The sequence below is a fragment of the Maniola hyperantus genome, chromosome 2 (genome assembly GCF_902806685.2).
Source record: "Maniola hyperantus chromosome 2, iAphHyp1.2, whole genome shotgun sequence".
In the NCBI taxonomy this organism is placed as follows: domain Eukaryota; kingdom Metazoa; phylum Arthropoda; class Insecta; order Lepidoptera; family Nymphalidae; genus Maniola; species Maniola hyperantus.
The window spans coordinates 7,148,619-7,168,742 of record NC_048537.1 but is presented as its reverse complement, the minus strand read 5'-3'; the positions used below and the strand labels follow the sequence as shown (position 1 = coordinate 7,168,742).

General features: G+C 35.1%; 4 protein-coding genes across 4 annotated transcripts in view; 1 reads left to right on the top strand and 3 right to left on the bottom strand.

Annotated features, from left to right (window-relative positions):
• Positions 1-20,124, bottom strand: part of LOC117988729 (succinate dehydrogenase [ubiquinone] cytochrome b small subunit, mitochondrial-like) — a 126,192-nt gene that overhangs the window by 69,761 nt on the left and 36,307 nt on the right. The gene's annotated exons all lie outside the window — the stretch shown is intronic.
• On the top strand, positions 3,544-4,857 carry LOC117989553 (uncharacterized protein F54H12.2-like). The gene has a single exon (XM_034976920.1). The coding sequence runs from the start codon at positions 3,544-3,546 to the stop codon at positions 4,855-4,857; it is 1,314 nt and encodes a 437-aa protein (XP_034832811.1).
• Positions 5,737-7,374, bottom strand: LOC138404352 (uncharacterized). The gene is made up of 2 exons (XM_069508077.1): positions 6,595-7,374; positions 5,737-6,457 (listed from the first exon to the last, which is right to left on the bottom strand). The coding sequence occupies exons 1-2, from the start codon at positions 6,598-6,600 to the stop codon at positions 5,978-5,980; spliced, it is 486 nt and encodes a 161-aa protein (XP_069364178.1). The 5' UTR covers positions 6,601-7,374; the 3' UTR covers positions 5,737-5,977.
• On the bottom strand, positions 15,548-18,178 carry LOC138403635 (uncharacterized). The gene has a single exon (XM_069504969.1). It carries the CDS (start codon positions 18,176-18,178, stop codon positions 15,548-15,550), a length of 2,631 nt encoding a protein of 876 aa, XP_069361070.1.

The window sequence follows — 20,124 nt, the reverse complement described above, 5'->3', positions numbered from 1 at the left end:
AAATTAATTGTGTATGTGAATATATCAAAGAAATTTTTAAGGACAATACCCCAAAGTATAAAGAAGCAAGAAAACCCATCATAAGTATCGTAAAACTAAATTGCTTTTTTTCTACAAATGTGATTTAAATATTAAAATTCATTGATAATAGTAATTATAATGTTTGGACGTGTGAAAACTCATAAAGATTTATTAAAGGCTTTACTCACACTTAAACCTAAATTTCGTACAGCCTTATTAAAAGTTTGCAAGGACGAAGAAATTGATTGCATTAGTGAGTGCATTTTTAATATATTAAATGGTAAAGTACCCTTGAAGGATAGTGAGAAGTCTAAGCTGAAAAAACACAAAACTATATTAAGAAAATTAATTAAGAAAGGAAAAGGTAAATTAAGAAAACGCATTATCATTCAGCAAGGAGGAGCATTTCTACCGATTATATTGGGGGCTGTTTTGAATGGATTGTTCAATTTAGTATAAAAAATGGAGTACACAAAGAAAATGATTCTTATTGAACCAGAGGCTATTGAACGCTTGAAATCAAGAGATACTATACATGACGATTCTTTATCCCGATTAGACAAAGAAATGAAAAATATATTAAAAAATAAAATGGATGACCGTGAAAAATGGTTGTTATATATGCAAATTTTGCAAAGATATCTCCATTTTACCGGGGAAGAGAGGAAACCATTAATACTACCGGTGACAGTAGAGGATGGACAAAAACATTGTACTGACTTCCTTAAAAAGGAAAGTAAAGATAATGATTTCGCAGTTAATGAGGACTCTGAGGATGATAAGCACGTACGTGATTCATCAATTAATATTTTATATACCACCACTTATATAAGCAAACTCATACCAAAAACGTATAGAAAAAAAGGTGATATATTGTTGAACACTCTCCTAAACAATAAAGACAAAATTAACTGGAAAAATGATGGATTAATAGTCATAGATAATGAGATTGTAGATGGCAGTAATATAGTTGATCTAGTGAATTACACACTAAGACCATTAAAACGCCCCAAACCTGCTGGATGGGGAAAATTTATTGAAACTCTAAAAAATATTGGAGTTCCATCGGCTTGTATCGGTAATTCTCAAGCTTTTGAAAAAATTAATGATAAATCGCTAAAATTTAGAAGACATAGTTCCTCAGATGATGAAAAGAGTCGTGAAACTTTAACATCATACGCATTAAGAAAGAAACACGACATTTGGGAAAGATGGAATCCATACTAGACATTAAAGACATCTATTATGATGTTTCGAACCCAGCTGGTTACAGTAGCATAGATAAATTAGCCAGAGCATTAAAAGGTAAAATGGATAGGAAACAAGTTAAAGAGTGGTTGCAAGCCCAGGAAACTTATACGTTACACAAGCCTGTGCATCGAAAATTCCCAAGAAACAAATACATATTATCTAACTTTAATGAACTTTGGCAAGCAGATTTAAGTGATATGCGTACTTATTCTCAATATAATGAAGGTTTTAATTATATTCTGTGTGTTATTGATGTTTTTAGTAAATACGCTTTCGCTAGAGCACTTAAAAAGAAGAATTCAGAAAGTATAAAACGGGCATTTGAAAGCATATTTACTGAAGCTAAAGCAACTCCCACCCACTTACAATCTGATAAAGGAACTGAATTTGTATCAAAAGATGTTAGACAATACTTTAAAAGTAAAAATATTAATTATTACACAACCAACAACCCAGATATTAAAGCTAGTATAGTTGAGAGATTTCAAAGGACATTAAAAACTAAAATGTGGCGTTATTTTACACATAAAAATACCTATACTTATATTAACGTTTTACAAGATTTACTCTATTCCTATAACCATAGCTTTCATTCGAGCATCAAAATGTGTCCATTTGAAGTTAACTTTAATAACATCATGAAAGTTTGGAACAATTTATATGGAAATCTCAACAATAAAATAAGTGTTAGACAGCAAACTAAGTTTTCAATTGGTGATTATGTAAGGATAACAAAATATAAACACATTTTTCAAAAAGGGTATGAAACAAATTGGAGTGATGAAATATTTATTATATCCGGCATAAAAAAAAGCATGTCTAAGGTTGTCTATACCCTCAAAGATCTTCAAGATGAGTCTATTGTAGGAACGTTTTACGAGGATGAATTGCAAAAAATTACATATAACCCCACCACTCGATATAAAATTGATAAAATAGTACGCTCTCGCTACTCAGGTAACAGAAAACAATTACTTGTCAAGTGGAAAGGTTATCCTGATAAATTTAACAGTTGGATTTTAGAATCCAGTCTTAATCAGATAGGATGATGGAAGAAAATTTTTATTTAACTTTGCTTAGTAATAGTTCAATGGAATACTTCCCGGAAAACACAACGACCATGTTCTCAACAAAATTACCAAAAGCGCTTATTTTGGAAGGAGAATGGTACGTTGGAGTTGTTGAAATTCAATATCCTTGCACTATGTATACGGTTCGAGAAAATGAAAATGTTATTTTTACATCAAAATGGATTATGATACCCGAGGACGATATTAAATCATTAGTACACTATAGAAACCGTATTCCTGCCATGAACTATGACTGCATTGCTCATATTGTAGCTGAATTAAATAAAAATACTGATGTTGAAATAATGTTTAATTATGATGAAATAAATAATAAAGTATCAATATTATGTGAGGATAACTTAATTGATGTACTTAAGTTATCAACCAAGTTATGTTTACAACTGGGTTTTGAACCAAATACGAATCTAATTCAGCATAAAACTGGAACATATCCTTATAATTTAAAATTAGGATTGCCATCTCAATTGTTCATTTATTGTGATATAATAGAACCACAAATTGTTGGAGATGCGATGGCCCCTCTTCTCAGAATCGTACCACTAGATCCTACAGTCTATATATACGGGGCAAACAAAATGCATATTTTTTCACCACCTCATTACGTACCTGTCATGCGCAGAGAGTTCGATGTAATAGAAATAGATATAAGAACGAGTACAGGTCGGAAAGTACCATTCCAGTTTGGGACAACGTGTATTAAACTACATTTTAAGAGAATCAAGTGAACGTGCATGTAAAATGCCGTGCCCATATTTACATTATTATTCTCATCAAGCTGGTACAGGCGTAGGTGCAATTTATAAGGGAGCACCTTATCAGCGAGGTCATGGTATTGGCAGTTTTTTGGGTGGATTATTTAGATCTGTTCTTCCACTTTTGAAAAATGGCGCTAAAGTTGTGGGTAAAGAAGCTTTAAATGCTGGTGTGGGCCTATTGTCCGATATGTTAAATGTGCAGCCAATGGATGAATCTATCAGATCACGTTTAAAAACAGCAACTTCGAATCTAAAACAAAAAGCTGATAAAAAAATTGATTCAATAATGAGAGGATCAGGCTATAAAATTAGGCGACAAAAGAGGAAACGTACCACTTCTAAAAAAACTCTCAAACGGAAAGGTACTAAGAAAATTAAACAGAGTAATATTCAGGATATTTTTCATAAAAGTTAAAATTTTAAAAATGTCATTTTTACATCATAACTCCTGTGAATGCGTAAAATCTGAGTTGGATTTGTTTGCTCTACCATCGACTCAAACAAGTATTGAGGGGGGTCAGTGGATTCATTACAACCCCATTTCATCATTGACCGATGATGGACCCATTGAGTTCTTAGTACCAGGAAATGGAGATGATTACATTGATTTATCTCATACCCTACTTCACATAAAAGCTAAAGTTCAGAATACTGATGCAACTAACATTGCGGAGACGGCTAATGTTGCTCCAGTTAACAATTGGTTACACTCACTTTTTAGTCAGGTTGACATATATTTAAATCAAAAGCTCGTATCACCTCCAAACAACACTTATGGGTATCGAGCCTACATCGAGACATTGCTTAATTATGGTACAGCTGCCAAGAAATCTCATCTCACTTGTGGTCTATGGTATAAAGATACCACCTCGAAAATGGATTCATGTGATGCTTCAAATCAGGGATACGCAAAAAGAGAAGAATTAGCAAAGGAAAGTAAAACTATTGAAATGATTGGACACATACACGCTGATATTTTTAATCAAGATAAGTTTTTAATCAACGGTGTTGAAATGCGTCTAAAACTAGTACGTTCTAAAGATACTTTCAATCTTATGTGTTCCTCTGCAGATGGTAAATTCAAAGTGCATATATCTAGTGCTAGCCTTATAATGCGTAAAGTTCGGATCAATCCGAGTGTATTAATTGCACATGAGAAAGTATTAGCTACTACAACCGCTAAATATCCTGTCACCCGTGCCGAAGTTAAAGTGTTAACGATACCCTCAGGAATCCAAGGAAAAATGCTTGATAATGTATTTTTAGGACAAATTCCCAAAAGATGTATTGTTGGTTTCGTGGGAAACTCTGCTTTCAATGGAACTCTAAATACAAATCCTTTTAATTTTGGTAATCACGGACTTAATCTGTTCGGTTTATATGTTGATGGCCAATCGATACCATCAAAAACATTAACACCGTCTTTTGATAATGATATGTTCACGAGTGCATACCATACTTTATTCTCGGGAACAGGAATTCATTTTTTGAATGATGGAAATGATGTCTCTAAGGAAGAGTATAAAAATGGATATTGTCTGTTTGCGTTTGATTTAACTCCTGATTTATCTGCTAATTCAAACTCCCACTGGAACCTTATTAAACGGGGTAGTGTAAGATTTGAAGTTCGATTCGAAAAAGCTCTAACCACAACTGTTAATTGCATAGTATACGCAGAGTTTGATAACGTAATTGAAATTAATAAAAATCGAGACGTTAGTTTAGACTACAACAGTTAAGAATTAATATAAATGGAGATATTTACTTTTTAAGTCATTTCTTAACCATCCATTCAGTAAAGAAGATTATTTTACATTTTAATTTATTTATAATTAAAGTTTCAATGGATACCAAAGAGATAGAAAACTATTTAAAAAAAATTGATGCAAATATTCACTTCAATGTATTTGCAGCTAATAAGATACCGATATATTTAACACCACCAGCTTATTTAATATCCAATTTAGACCCCGATACAAAACCTGGATCTCACTGGGTAGCGATATACGTGGGTACTAATGGTGTCGGTGAATATTTTGACTCGTTTGGTCGAAAACCAATGGATTATCATGAAATGTTTCTAAAAACCAACTGTAAGAAGTGGATTCATAACAACAAAGTACTGCAAAACTATTTCAGCTCATTTTGTGGAATGTATTGTTTAGTTTATATATATTTTAAATATAACGACATCTCAATGTCACAATTTCTTAATGTATTTTCAGATAATACTTTGTATAATGATCAACTGTTACAATATATGTTTAAGACTTTATTTTTAGAGAAATGAAATAAAAAAGAATGGTTTGAAAAATTATAGTTTTATTTGCATGAAAATCTTACATAACATTTTTATTAAAAATGAATCTTAAAGTACCCATAACTATAACTTAAGTGTACACTGTGATGAGAGCGAATGGAGCGAATCTTGCATAGTTTCTTCATCATCTGTTGCGGGGCCTCGTATCCCAAATAGTGTATCTTCCTTCCCAACGAAGTCAACAGGGCTGTAGAGACTTGGTGATGGTGATGGACTTCTATCTAATTGCGAATACCAATTTTCATCTTCTATCCCTTCCAAATTTACTGTATTTTCTACTTCTTCACATATTGTAACCATTTCTTCGTCATAAATGGTCTCGTTCAGTTCACAAAGTTGAGGCGACATCGTGTAGTTGGACATAGTGTAATGAAATATGAAGTTCGTATTTCGAAGCAAAACACTTTTATACTTTGTTGTATCGGCGAAGAGTGGGGGGACTCGGCTTAGGCAGTTATCAGAAAAAACGCATGTGTATGCACCGATCATTATGATCCTAAGCTAGCTAAACCATACTTTATAAGTACTAGTATTAGTAGTTATTGCTTGTTATCTCTGTCGATAAAATATTTTTTACAATCATGTCTTCCTGCGATCTGCTTTGTTATGTTGTAAATAATATCTCGCGTGCTGTGATAAAATTTATCAGCGTCTGATTTCACGTAGTACTTTAATCGTAAATCTGCATATTTCCAGTAATCAATAGGTAAAACCCCTTCCAGATTCTTCATGTCATAGACATCTATTTTGATGAGATGACTTGCACTGACACCATCACCATCATTGGATGAGATATAGGATAGACCTCCATCAGTCGCTTGAGCTACCGATGACGAAATAGTAGTTCTCCTCTTTTTCTTTGGTTTTTCGAAAAATACATCTATATTGTTTTGCTCCGTTGGTTTGCTCCTTTTTGAAGCAGTCTTTTTATTATTTAATGTGGAATCACTCGCATCTTGATCATCTGGCACATTGAGTGGATAGTAGTAATGCTTGTAAGTGAATTCTTCCTGTGAGTCCTGAAATAAAAAGGTAATAGTGCATAAGATTAAGGTGATACTTTAACTAATAGAATTACAAAAACTAATTATAATATTTACTTAAATTTATAAAAGTTTGTAAAAGATCCTAGTTACCGCTAAAATTGCAAACTTACCGTCATGATGGATGGAAATATGTAGATTCACAACACAATCGCTCTAGACGGGTGATTTATATTTAAGACTTATAGCACTGATATTTGATCCTAACGATCTGGCACCGAGTAAACTTGTGACACAAAATTACAATGGTGCGTTTTTATACACACATCTTTTTAGGCAAGAGTCAACATGTTTTCATGCAGCTGCATGTGTCATATTTTTTTGTATCTACTAAGAGAACACATTATCATAAAAGCTTGGGTTAATTTTTTGTTAGTCCTTCTTAATGGGATTATAAATCTTCGAAACAAACACGAATGTACATGCTCTGAAACACCTGCATGCGATATCAGTTTTTGCATCTACCTAAAGTTAATGGGCGATAAAAACAGATTGAGTGGACTAACTAAAAAAATCAACGACACGATCGATCGTGAATTTTGTTAATTTTTTGTTAATGAGATAATAAATATATTTTAAACTGACACGAGAGAGCATCTCACATATTTTTGCAAGAGAACACATTATCATAAAAGCTTGGGTTAAGTTTCTACGAAATGCATTGCTATCAAATTCTAATTTACTTATTCATTATAAACAATATCAGTCATCCAATATGGTGATAACATGATAAACTCGTATTTAAACATTTTATGAAAATACAGTCATACATACAGAAAAATACCTCCTTTTTTAAAGTCGGTTAAGGACAAAATTGTAGAAATGCATGGATCGACGGGTGAGGGGATAAGGGGCGGGGGGCATTGTTAAAACCCCCTGGCGCCGGAGCAGGTACCTTGTATCCCCGATGAAAAAATGAGAAAGTGACGCCTTGGACATTCCGAAGTTATTTTGACGCGTGCTATCTTTATACTAATTGCGTAATAAATTTACGCATATTGTAATAAGTGATACAGCTCATTAGCCTTACGTAAATTTAGGTAAGGTTAGGTTAGGCCTGAGTCAAACGGTTCAAAACGGCAAAACTCTCGCGAAGTTTGATTAGAAAATTATACATTAGCTGGTGTATAGACTAGTGACTGATAGGAAAGGGCAAAAAAACAAGAGTCAAACGGTACTCATTGTTAGAGCTAGCGTAGGTAGCAGGTACCTACAGCCTCGCACGCGATCATTCACTAGATGAGTGGTAGGAGATTCCAATTGCCCTTTTAGTTTCCCGCTAACGACCCGATCGATATATGTTAGGTTAGGTTAGGTTAGGTTAGGTTTGAGCCAATGGTCTAAAAACGGCGAACATCCAGAGCCAATGGTGGTGGTCTTTTTTTGTGGGCGGGACAATTTTTTTTTCGCGGACCCCCCGGGGTGGTTCAGAATCGACTTTCTACACTACTTAATATATTATATTATATAATATCATTGCTCCTAGCAAACTAATGAACAGAGTCGGAATGCCGCATTACGTCTGGTTTACTTAACAATTAGAAAAAGGGAAAAGAAGCAAAAGGTGCTCTAATACTCCTTAACGATCACTGCACAGAAATAAAATTAGCTTTAAGTGCCATTAGGTTACTCTATTTTGCTTTCACTTAGCTGGGTACCTATATTATTACTACTAGTTATACATTAACTTAGATTTAGGTACCAAGGCAAGTCAGCAACAACTTTTTCTTTTATAAACTTTTCTTTTCTGTTGTTAACGAAGCCATAATACCAAAAACGCCTGTTCCTAATTTCTTTTACAATTTTTAAAAGAGCCATCATTAATTTACGTTGACATTTAGAACAAGAAAATTTTGCTTTTCGTCACAAAGTTTTGGCGATTCGCGTACTTGGCGAGCTTTTTTGCGCCCTTTCTTTGTCTTTTGACTGGGAAAAAAAGGTTCACGGAGTTGCTACAGTGTAAGTCAGCGTTTTAATAAATGGAACATACAAATAGGCCGCACTGAAATATACCTATGATTTTAATAGGTAGGTATAGGCTATAGCTAGTTAGCTACCTTAAAATATTACATTTTAGACAATATTATATTTACTACTGTACAATCTAACATACCTACTTATGTTGAAAAAGAAACTACTTTTCAAAGTATTTTTTGGTCAAAATACATTTAACCCGTTGTGAAAATGATTGCAATCGAGTCTGTTACTGATTCTGAACAAACTACTTTCAGGTTTTGCGTATAGTCAAACTAACGTTGTATATCCTTTCTAAATAATGAAACAGTAGGTACAGCACCTCGACATGCGAATTAATGTTTTTGCGATATATATTTTAATTAATAAGCAGTTAAATACACAATTCAACTTTATTAAAGTCCTTTTATTAGATCGTTCACCATCGAAATGAACAGAATTTTACCACGATTCTGAATTCTCCATTAAATTGGCCGCAGGTTTGAAATATAAATGACCAACATCAGTTTCCTTTTTAAATATTGAATTCAGTTTTGTACCTACATCTGCGTCCCTCAAATTAATTTTGTACATCACATTGGCACGTACCTACTCATAAAAATTTACTCAGGAAGGGAAGCAGCGGTGAGCGTAGCAAAGAATATTACCATTTCATATTATAATATGTACAAGTAATGTATGACAAAAATGTTTCTATACTAAGATTATGTGTAATTTTTTAAGATCCAGTTCCACTAATTTCGTGACGAGCTTTAGTATTAGACTAGTAAGCGCAAGGGGCTTCTGGCTTCGTTCTATGAAATTATAACTCGTCTGTATTCCCTAATCCGTGCGCAAATCGGGAAATCTAACCTTATTTCTTGTCTACATTACAAAAGAAACCCTTGTGCAAGTTTTCTAGGTCCTAAAGTTTGGGCTGGGCGTTGATGAATCAGTCAGTGAGTCTTTTTATTTTTCTTATATGTAAAGAAACGGCGTTAGCGATAAAATAATAAAATAGATATTATAATAGATATAACAATAGCCAACTACGGCAGTAATTCCTCCTTTATTTCTAATTGCAGAAGTCAGGTCACGCATTATTCCAATTAGGCTAATTCACAAAGAAAAGTTAATGAAATATTCGCCTTCAGGGAAATCATCGTCATTTAAAAGAAGTAAGGAAGACAATTCCCTATTTTCCACTAGGTTATAAATAAAAGTATGAGCCCTCTAGTAGGTAGACGAACCATCTCATACGAGATGCTGGGTATCGGACAAGCAGCATTCTGGGAAAATTCATTAATTTTCCCAGAACACGTTTAATAGTTCTGTTGACTTCTATAACTAGGTACTTACTTTTGTAAAACTTTTGTAAAAAAAAAATTAACTACAAATTTTTGTGATGTTGTTTGGGTACTTATATTATAATATTTATGTGTTACATAAAATGTTAGGACTGTCTCAAAGCATAAATCTTAGTTGGTTAAGTTTGGTCTTTGAGATTAATAGCACGAAATATTCAGCTGACGGAGTGTCGCTTTTAGAGAAAGACAATAGTAAGAGATACTGTGGTAAGATTTATTAAATTTCGAGTAGGACTTAAAATTGATTGAGATGGCTCAGTATTTCACGAATACACATAAAGTCACTGAACTCAATTGTGTGCAGATATTGTCCTTAGTGGACAGACGACATCAATCAAACAAGTCGCAGGGAGCCGCTGAATATAGGCGCATAGCCCCTATAAGTAAGAGACGTACCTACTTCTCTGTGTTCCGTTGTGGACATCTACGGTTCACAACGACAACGACAACGACAAGCTCAACAAAGATAGCACCGCAAATTACAGACACTTTGACTCGTTTTCCAGAGGGTGGTCACAATTATTTAAAAAGTTTTGCTCGCTCGCTTGTCTTGTCGTCGTCTTGTCGTCATCTTGTCGTCGTCTTACCGTAGTCTTGTCTTACTCTTATCGTAGTCGTGTCGAAGTCTTGTCGTAGTCTTGTCGTCGTTTTGTCATCGTCTTATCGTAGTCTTGTCGTAGTCTTGTCATCGTCTTGTAGTAGTTTTGTCGTCATCTTATCATCGTCTTGTCATAGTCTTGTAGTCGCCTTGTCGCCATTTTATCGTAATAACTTTTATAACATGGGTAGTCATATTTAATACTACTGACTCTTGCACTATAAGATTATATCAAATTCATGAACTTCGAAACGACATGCTTAGATGAATGTCAAAGAGAAGCGAATGTCTTGAGAAGCTTACCTTCAAAGGATCTAATGATAATGTTTAGGAAGTCGCTTGTTTAAATTTATGCAAAAACTTTTAATATAGGTATTACCTAAAATAATATTCTATTTTGTAAATAAAGTCAAGTAAAAGCGTACGTAAGTAACGCTACGAGCAAAGGTTCTCTTGAGAGAAAATTTGAAGCTCAGACTCGTGTGTAAGTAAATTATGGGTCTTAGTTTGTTATATACTTAACTACTTACTACGTTTACACTACATGATCATTTAGTGTGACATTGAAAATTATTATAGAAACCATATACATATTAAAATTATAAATTTGAAAGTGTGACTATTAGTCTGTCTGTTAATTTCTCATGGGCCATACCTCCAACTAATTTTGACGAAACCTATTTCCACGCGGACGAAGTAATGGGCAACAGCTAATATTAGGTATAACTTTATAGTTCGTTATGTCGCAACGTAAAATCAAAGTAAATTTAGTTTGACATTTAGCTGTAGTAGTAGTAGTATTAGATCGTTGCTGGACTTGGATTTTGATAGTCATCAACCGTAGACATTTACGTAGACCTAGCTACGAAGACGAGTTGAGTCCACCACTGGTGGTGCCTATACGTCGTGTAGAAAATAACCGGCATCTTTTTAAACTGCCTCATACTCGTATCTTACAGAGTTTAGAAGCCTTATTAGAAAAAATTAAAAATCTTGAAAAAAAGGGTTCATTACATTTTATCAGAGTTTATTCTCGCGGAAGATAATTTGGTTTTCCGTTAAAAATTGGTATTTACGTGAAACAACGGGTTTTACGATACCCCAGGGAGAAAGCGTACTGTAGGTAGGTAGCTATTGTTTTCAACGACGCGGACGCTGCTTGTGTGAATTTTCTAACAAAACAACTGGTGTTCATGTGTGAAATTAATTACCTATTAAAGGGGAATAGGGCGAGCGTGCAATAAACTTCTTATCGAACCGAGGTTAGAGCTTACTGTGGCTTGAGCTAAGAGTTTGGCACACACTTTTTTGCTAAGAATCCTCAAATGGTGGTCTCATAATAGATCTTTTAAAAGTTATATAACTACAGTGTAACATTTCACCTTTTAAAAGTAACTGCTGAGTTTTTTGCTAGCTTTTGAATTATTGAATAGTAAGTAAATATGCACTGTGCTATAAAAAAGCCTTAAACTATTGATGTACCTACTTAGCATTAATAATAATAATTAAAACTTTACTGAGTAGTTTTATTGTTCATTGACCATTAGAGAGAAAAATGAAGATGAATATGAAGATTTAATCAAAAACAAAGTAATAGGTAAAACTAAGTTTTACAGTCGGTGTATTTTAGACGATATCAGCAAATAATATTACTTGCAATATGCTAAACAAGTATACTAGACACTTAATCAGTATTCAAGAGCACAGCATGAGATGAGGCAACTCTCTCCAACGCGGGGGCACGGCAGTGCCCTCGCCTAGACGATATATTATATTGAACTAACTTAACAAAACTTTTATTTTGGAAAATAATATGATTAAATTGAGAAACCCTGGAGTGTTCATATTATATACCTACAAGGTAGAATAATATTATGTAGGATATATTATAATAGGTAGCTGGATTCAGGCGCGGCAAGACCGTGGCGTGTGAAAGCCCTACAAGAGATCTCTGTCCAGAAATAGCCATTTATAGGGGCAATAGAAATACACGCTCTGTGAAAATTTCAACTTTCTATCAATTACGGTTCATGACATACACCCGTTGACAGACAAACGAACGGATGGACAAACGGACGGACAACGGAGGCTTAGTAGTCCCATTGGCACCCTTTGGGTACGGAACTCTGAAAAGAAATAACTAGATAGAGACAGCTGGAATTATATCTACGATATCTTACGTGAACAACATTATGCAAATACTTAAATCGGATATACGCGGCACGTAATTTTTAATACATATTTATACTGCCGTTCCAATATTTCCACAAGCGGCGGGAGAACGCGCATTTGCAATTGAATTTCTGATATCTCGTACATAAAACAAATATTATTATTAAAAAAACATGGACTGGGCTGTGTGTCAAAAGTGATACGTTTGAAACTTGGCACGTTTCTCTTATTTTCTCTTCTTTTCTTTACATAGTATAAAATAAAGTCGCTTCCCGCTGTCTGTATGTATGTATGTATGAACGCGTAGATCTTTTAAACCACGCAACGGATTTTAATGCGGTTTTCACCAATAGATAGGGTGATTCAAGAGGAAGGTTTATAGCTATAGTTTAATTCTCAAAAATTTAGAGATCCCCAGAGTTAGGTCGGAAAAAAACCTCTCATTTGAGAGTTTCCGAGAGGCAATGACACCTCAATGATACCACATTAGTATCTACATTGCATCCATGCGAAGCCGGGGCGGGTCGCTAGTCTAAATATATAAAAGGAAAAGGTGACTGACTGACTGACTGACTGATCTATCAACGCACAGCTCAAACTACTGGACGGATCGGGCTGAAATTTGGCATGCAGATAGCTATTATGACGTAGGCATTCGCTAAGAAAGGATTTTTGAAAATTCAACCCTTAAGGGGGGAAATACGGGTTTGAAATTTGTGTAGTCCACGCGGACGAAGTCGCGAGCATAAGGGCGATAAAAGGCGTGTGCATAGTAAGTCAAAGTTTCACATATAACGGTGTGGACTTGACTTAAGTTGTTTCGGACATTCGTTTCCACTTTATAAAAATTACGCAAAAACGTAATAATAAATAACTGAACGCACTATTATTATTTGTATAAGTCAGATAAATAATATTACAAAACACTTGAAAAAGTCTTGGTTCTATGAACAATGTAGTACAGCACGCGGCTGAAAGTAATGTACATCGGCATTTAGAAGGTAGATAGCAGATTTGTATATTTCTGGTCCTATTTATTTTTAAATTAATGTGAACGTTTGGATAGTTTATTTTTATTATTCTGAGTACAAGTTAGCCCTTGACTGCGAATTTTCGCGAGATTTAAATAAAACAATTTCCACGCGGACGAAGTTACAGGCAATAATTAATTATTTGAATAACTTTACTGCAGTGTCGCAAGAAAAATATTTTTAAAGCATGAAGCTCAAATACCTCGTTTCCGAGATAAAAACTTTTCCGGTATTCTAAAAACGTCGCCGTCTTGCCTTATCTGAGTTGGGGTTAAAGAGTATTACACGGATGAGATAAAGGAGAACACTCTGTAAATGGAAATGAAACGGGTCAGTAAGCCCGTGATTTTTTTTTCGCATTTCGTGACGTGATAAATGGACAAAGCGCAGAGCGCGCGCCTAGACTCTATCGGAAGTATTGCCAATGACCCGAAAAATTGCTCTTATTTCCCTTATCCTTAAAGTGTTTCTTTCATGTACATTTCTTTCTTTCTTTATAGTCGTATTCCTCATTGCTGAGGGTTGTGACTCCTTTTCGACAACAATAATAACACGATGGGTTCACAGATACATCTGCATACGAATCACTAAGAGAACGATATTTCGTTTCTTACGTTTTACAGTTATTATCAGATGTTACTGATAATAACCGTAACTAGGGGGTAAAATAGGGGTTTGAAATTTGAGTAGTCCACGCGGACGAAGTCGCGGGCATAGAAGGGCATAGAAAGTAATGCAACAAGGGCCTTTCATAAGGCACCTTTATATAAATAAAGCTCACTAGAACTCGCGTGTTGGCTCGTTTCTAGTCTTAAAGGTCTCAAGGACGCAATTAGTTTGCCCGCTTGCTAGTTTTTCCAATTACAGCTAGCAGACAGACAGACAAGCTTTCGCATATTTCATAATATTAAGTATGGAATATTAATATGGACTAGCTAATGCCCGCAACTTAGCTATTGTACACGCCACAACTTATAATGTGCACAGTAAAATAATACTTCAGGTCACTCGTATTATGGTTGTTTATTTACTGACAACTGCAAACTTAGAACAACAACAATTTTTACTTGCCTCGACATAATATGTTTCCTTACACTATGAACTTTAGCGCGACATACAGGAAATCAGCGCCATCTGTGTTTGATCATGAAAACTAAACTTATATACCTGATTATGAACTTTAAAATGTCTTAGCAGATTATACATTCCGCCCACCATGAACCAATGGTTCATAAGTATTCTGCGTAACAACTCTAGAGCTTAACAATTATCGTGAATAATCTCTAGTCCATGGTGGCTCTATAGAATAGCGCATACTAAAATTAAAAAAAATAACAGAAATTGACAAACTCAAACTTAACTAACACTAGAAAGCACTATAATCTTATAACTCTACAAAATACACAATTAAATTACAAAACTATAAAATTATTCACATCCAAGATGGTTCTAATCGAGTGACTTAATCAGTAACAGGGAGAATACAAATCTTAGAAACTGGTCTTTTAATGATAGTGCCTTTGCATCTTAAGCTTATCACCCGTGTAACATTGTCCGAAACAGTATGCTTGTCAACGATTACCTCGTAGAACCACTCTCAGTGAAACAGTCTCCAATTCTAGATTCGGAAGAGTGGCGAGTCCAACGATAACGGTGTAGAAACTGAGTCATTTTGAGTGGGTTGCCATCTACGGAAACCACTGATGTTAAACTTCTCATAATTGGCATCTGGAACGAGCAAAGTGGCTCTCCTACCAGAAAACGTCCAGTTGTCCACGGGAACGGATCACTTAACGTTGACAATGGCCTCGAAAAGAACTTAACTTGAAAATAACTGATAGACTTCTGTAACGCTTCATTCATCTCCTGACGAGTTAGACAAGCTGGGAAATTAGTACTTCGGGGGCTTTGGTCACTTCACAATATTCTTGAGAAAGCAACAGCTCTAGTTTTCGAAGCATTGAGAATCTCGTAAAGAAGTTTCGTTTAACTCAACACTCTCTACTGTATAGCAAATCTTTCTTGGCTTCTCTTCTAATTTGGTATCTTGGCATTCTTCATGTGGACTGTAATTTATGTTAACTTCACTTAGCCAAGAGGGACCTTTCTTCCACAAGTTTAAACTATCGTAATCCTTGACACCCTTTGATGCGCTATCGGCAGGGTTGTCTTTTGACTGAACATGTTCAGACCGGTAAGTAACCCATTCTTTTCTCCTTGTTACTGGAACATGTATTGGTGGGAGTTGGACACTGTATTCAAACTCGTCGGTGCTACTATTCCAGGTAAGTTCTAATACCTTCTGTATAGCTTCCGTTTCTTTTCCTGTGCCTATTTCTAACTTCTTGCTTCTTCTAACTTCTGCTTCCCTTTCACCTCTTCCCTTTCCTATTTTCTCTATGAACTCCTTACTACTACTTGCCCATTTCTGTAGTTCAAATCCTCCTTTCTTACAGGTTGGGTTGTCGTCTCGAGAAGGAAGCTTCACCACGCAACGTCCACAATCACCTCTGGTCAAGGTGTTAGTAAAAATCTCCTCGCATCTCCGTCCATCGTCAGTTAGCATTTTCTCCTTAGAACAAACATCGTCTGATTCTAGCTCCCAGAATTTTCTCAGTAAATTGTTTTCATTACTTTGGATGTGCATGCTGACAACGATATTGTTTTCTTGCTGCGCCTCAGATTCTTGAAGACCTGAGTGAATCTGACCAGATAAGATCCATCCCAACTGAGTGTTTTGGGCTAAGGGAAACCCGGGAGGACCTTTGATGAGACCATCAATTAAAATCTGGCTATACACATCTGCGCCAAGCAACAAATCTATTTTATTTGGTGTATCAAACTTCGGATCCGCTAATTTTAACCCAATTAAATCTGGGCATAATTGAACGGTTGCCTTCTTAAAGGGAAGAAAAGATGTCAGTTTACTAAGCACATGAGCCTTAACAACTAAAGTGTATTCCGGATCGTGAATAGACTTCAATCTGAATTCCACCATGTACATGGAAGCTAAAGACTCGTGGTCCTGATTGCCAATTCCTGAGATGTAAGTCTTATTTGGAATTTTTCTTAGTCCCAATGCTTGGACGGTTGACTCCGAGATTAAGGAAGCCGTTGAACCTTGATCCAACAAGCATCTCACAACTAAATCAGTACCACCTGTTCTCGACTCAACCTTAGCAAGAGCTGTAGCCAATAGGACTTGACTATGTACATTTGAGCAACAGGTAACTATATCGCTTTGTGATGTAGTTGCTGAGGAAACAAATACACCATTATCGCTGAACTCTACATTCTTCGATTCTATCTTCTCCGACTCTACCTTCTCTGACTCTACCTTCTCTGACTCTACTTTTTCCGACTCTACATTCTCCGTTGCTTGAGGGTGAAGTAGAGAATGATGTTTTCTTCTACAAACTCTACATCTAGAGGATTGACGGCATGAAAAAACAGGATGGTTCTGGCCCATACAGTTGAAACACAGCCTACTAGTTCGGACAAAGTCATGCCGGGTATTATAATCCATCTTCGCAAAATCTTTACAATTTATTAATTTATGATCGCCTCTACAATATTGACAGATAACTTTGGACTGATTGGATGTATTAAAACCATTAAAATTCGCTACATGAGAAACATTGACCTTATTGTTTACAATAGAAGGCTTAGGCTTAGCGTTCAAAAATTCTAGAGATCTAAACTTGTGTTCAAGAAACTCTTTAAAAACAGACAAAGTGGGCAATTCATTTGACTCATTTGCCTTTGATTCCCATTGCTTCCTGGACTCAGGATCCAGCTTTTGACTCACAATATAAATAATAATAATGTCCCAGTTACTAATGTCTATCTCTATATTTTGTAGAGCACTAAGGCATTCGTTCATATTGTCTGATAATTCTCTAATGGCACTAGACGATTCATTTTGCAAAGTTTTCTGACTCATGAAACGCCGTAAAATGTTGTTAGCCAAATATTGTTTATTATTGTAACGATTAGTTAACTGAGTCCAGCAAACACTATAATTTTTATCAGTAATGGGAACATGTCTTAAAAGCTGCTCTGCTTCTCCAGACAAATGACTCTTAAGATAATGTAGTTTCTGAACGTCATCCAATTTAGGATTGTTGTGTATTAATGAAGTAAAAAGATCTCTAAAACTTGTCCACTCTAGGTACTTTCCAGAAAACTTCGGAATGGAAATCTCAGGCAATTTAACAAAGTATTTAGATTTACTATCTTCACTTGACAACTTTACTGACTCTACATATGATTCGCGTTTGCCTTTTAATTTTAATAACAGTTCTTTTAATTCAGTTTTATAATCTAAATATATTTCTTCCGTTGTATCATATATTGAATTTTTAAAATAACTAGATGTTTCCAATTCTTTCTTAGTAACTTCTGTAATTATTTGTCTATGCACATCCATAAACATTTGCCATTGATTCTCTAAAGCCTCCAAACGCGTCTCTACATATGAAACCGTAATACGATCTTTAGGTGATTTCCTAAAGTTAATTTTACCTTTAGAGGTAAGCTCCTTATTATCCTCCTGAAGTTTATCGAAAACTTCCATGGCTATGATATGTAGCGCGTAAACAAATAATTAATGAGAAATTTTTAAACTTGAACAAAGAAATCTTTAAACTAATCGACAAATAACCTTAAACAAAACACAAGTTAAAGTTCAATTTTAAAAAATCACAAGTCCAAAATAGACCGCAAATATTTTACATGTTAGAATTCAACATAGAAAATTTCACAAGTCCATATTATAACTTAACTAATTCTATGTTCCTTGTACTTCCAATATACCGAAAATTTTCTAAGTGTTTGAGAATTAGGGACATAGACGAAATTTGGGCATGGATTCCCCGTCACTTCACTTTTCTTCAAGAATTAGTCTATGTCCATGCACTAGTTTTAATTTGTTAAAGTTAATTGCTTCTTTGACTTAAGGTCCAATTTTGCTCGAATTTATTTCTTTGACTGAAGGTCCAAATTAGCTTGACAAATGAATAATTAATAAAGTACTCACAATTTATCACGGCACACTTCACTCACTATATTCCGCACCAACTTCGCACTCCTGGTCGGCCCGTGTTGTCATCGGGTCCTCGTGACGTCCTCGGTTGATCTGCCCTCTCGCTCCACCACTGGCCGCTGACGTCACAGCCTGGTCTTTATCTTCACTCTTCAGGCTGAAACCCCTGGCTCCAATCTCCAGGGTTGACACCATCGATGACAATCCGCCACCACGTCGATGCCGACTAGGTTGTACAAACCACCAACCCTATAATCCGATATATCCGGTTCGAAGGACCATTTTGTACACGCCACAACTTATAATGTGCACAGTAAAATAATACTTCAGGTCACTGGTATTATGGTTGTTTATTTACTGACAACTGCAAACTTAGAACAACAACAATTTTTACTTGCCTCGACATAATATGTTTCCTTACACTATGAACTTTAGCGCGACATACAGGAAATCAGCGCCATCTGTGTTTGATCATGAAAACTAAACTTATATACCTGATTATGAACTTTAAAATGTCTTAGCAGATTATACAGCTATAAGAAACTGTAGAACTAAACTAAAACTAAAACTATAGAACTTCTGGGTCCTAATAGGAAAAGCATTAAAGATATTTTTAATTTAGTGCTCATAATCCGCTACCTAGAAATTCAAAAAAAGAAAATGATGAAAAAATCCGTGTTTTTCTGCAAACTACAAAACAATCAATAACTCAAAAATGGGCCGTTATCGCCCAAAAATGTTTAGGGGTCATTTAATAGCATTTGACCTCAACTACAAGCACTTAACAAGATCGTGACGTTTTAGCGGTCAACCCGTGTTATATAAATATATAGATAGATAAAGTTTAGTTTAGGCTATTGAACTGAGAAAATGGAAGAAGATTTTAACGTTATTTAATGTAAATTCGATATTCATTAAACTTGCCGTGTTCTATATTGAACACGTGGTACTCCAGTAGGAAAGTGTCAAGTTTTTAATAATGTAGAGCGGTTGGCAAGCATGCAGCTTTCGTCCGTTCAGCGCTTCATTCCGATCGGAATAAAGCTAATTTTAACACAATTTAAAATAATAAATGCGAAGTCGTAAGTAGGAACAAGGAAAATTAAGTGGGAGAAGCTATCAGTGAACATTAGCGCAGAGCATTACGAAATGGTTCATCGCTGAGGTCGGATAATTCGATTCAGTTGAAAGTTATTATCTTTGATCACATTAATGACCCTATTCTCATACTTGTAGTAACGAGGCATCAACTCCACAGCCTACGGTCTAGAGTTCTGAGTTCTGCGTTTCACGTTTACTGAGGCTCTTGTATAACTGTTTGGATTAACATTAACTGTGCGTTAATCTTAGATTTAGTATGGACAAATGAGACAGGATTTATTCATCCCTTTACCATCCATACAAAATGACAGAGCTAAGCATGGTTAAATTCCACTTGAAAAATAACAATTTTTTTTTTTTAATAAAAATGGCAAGCA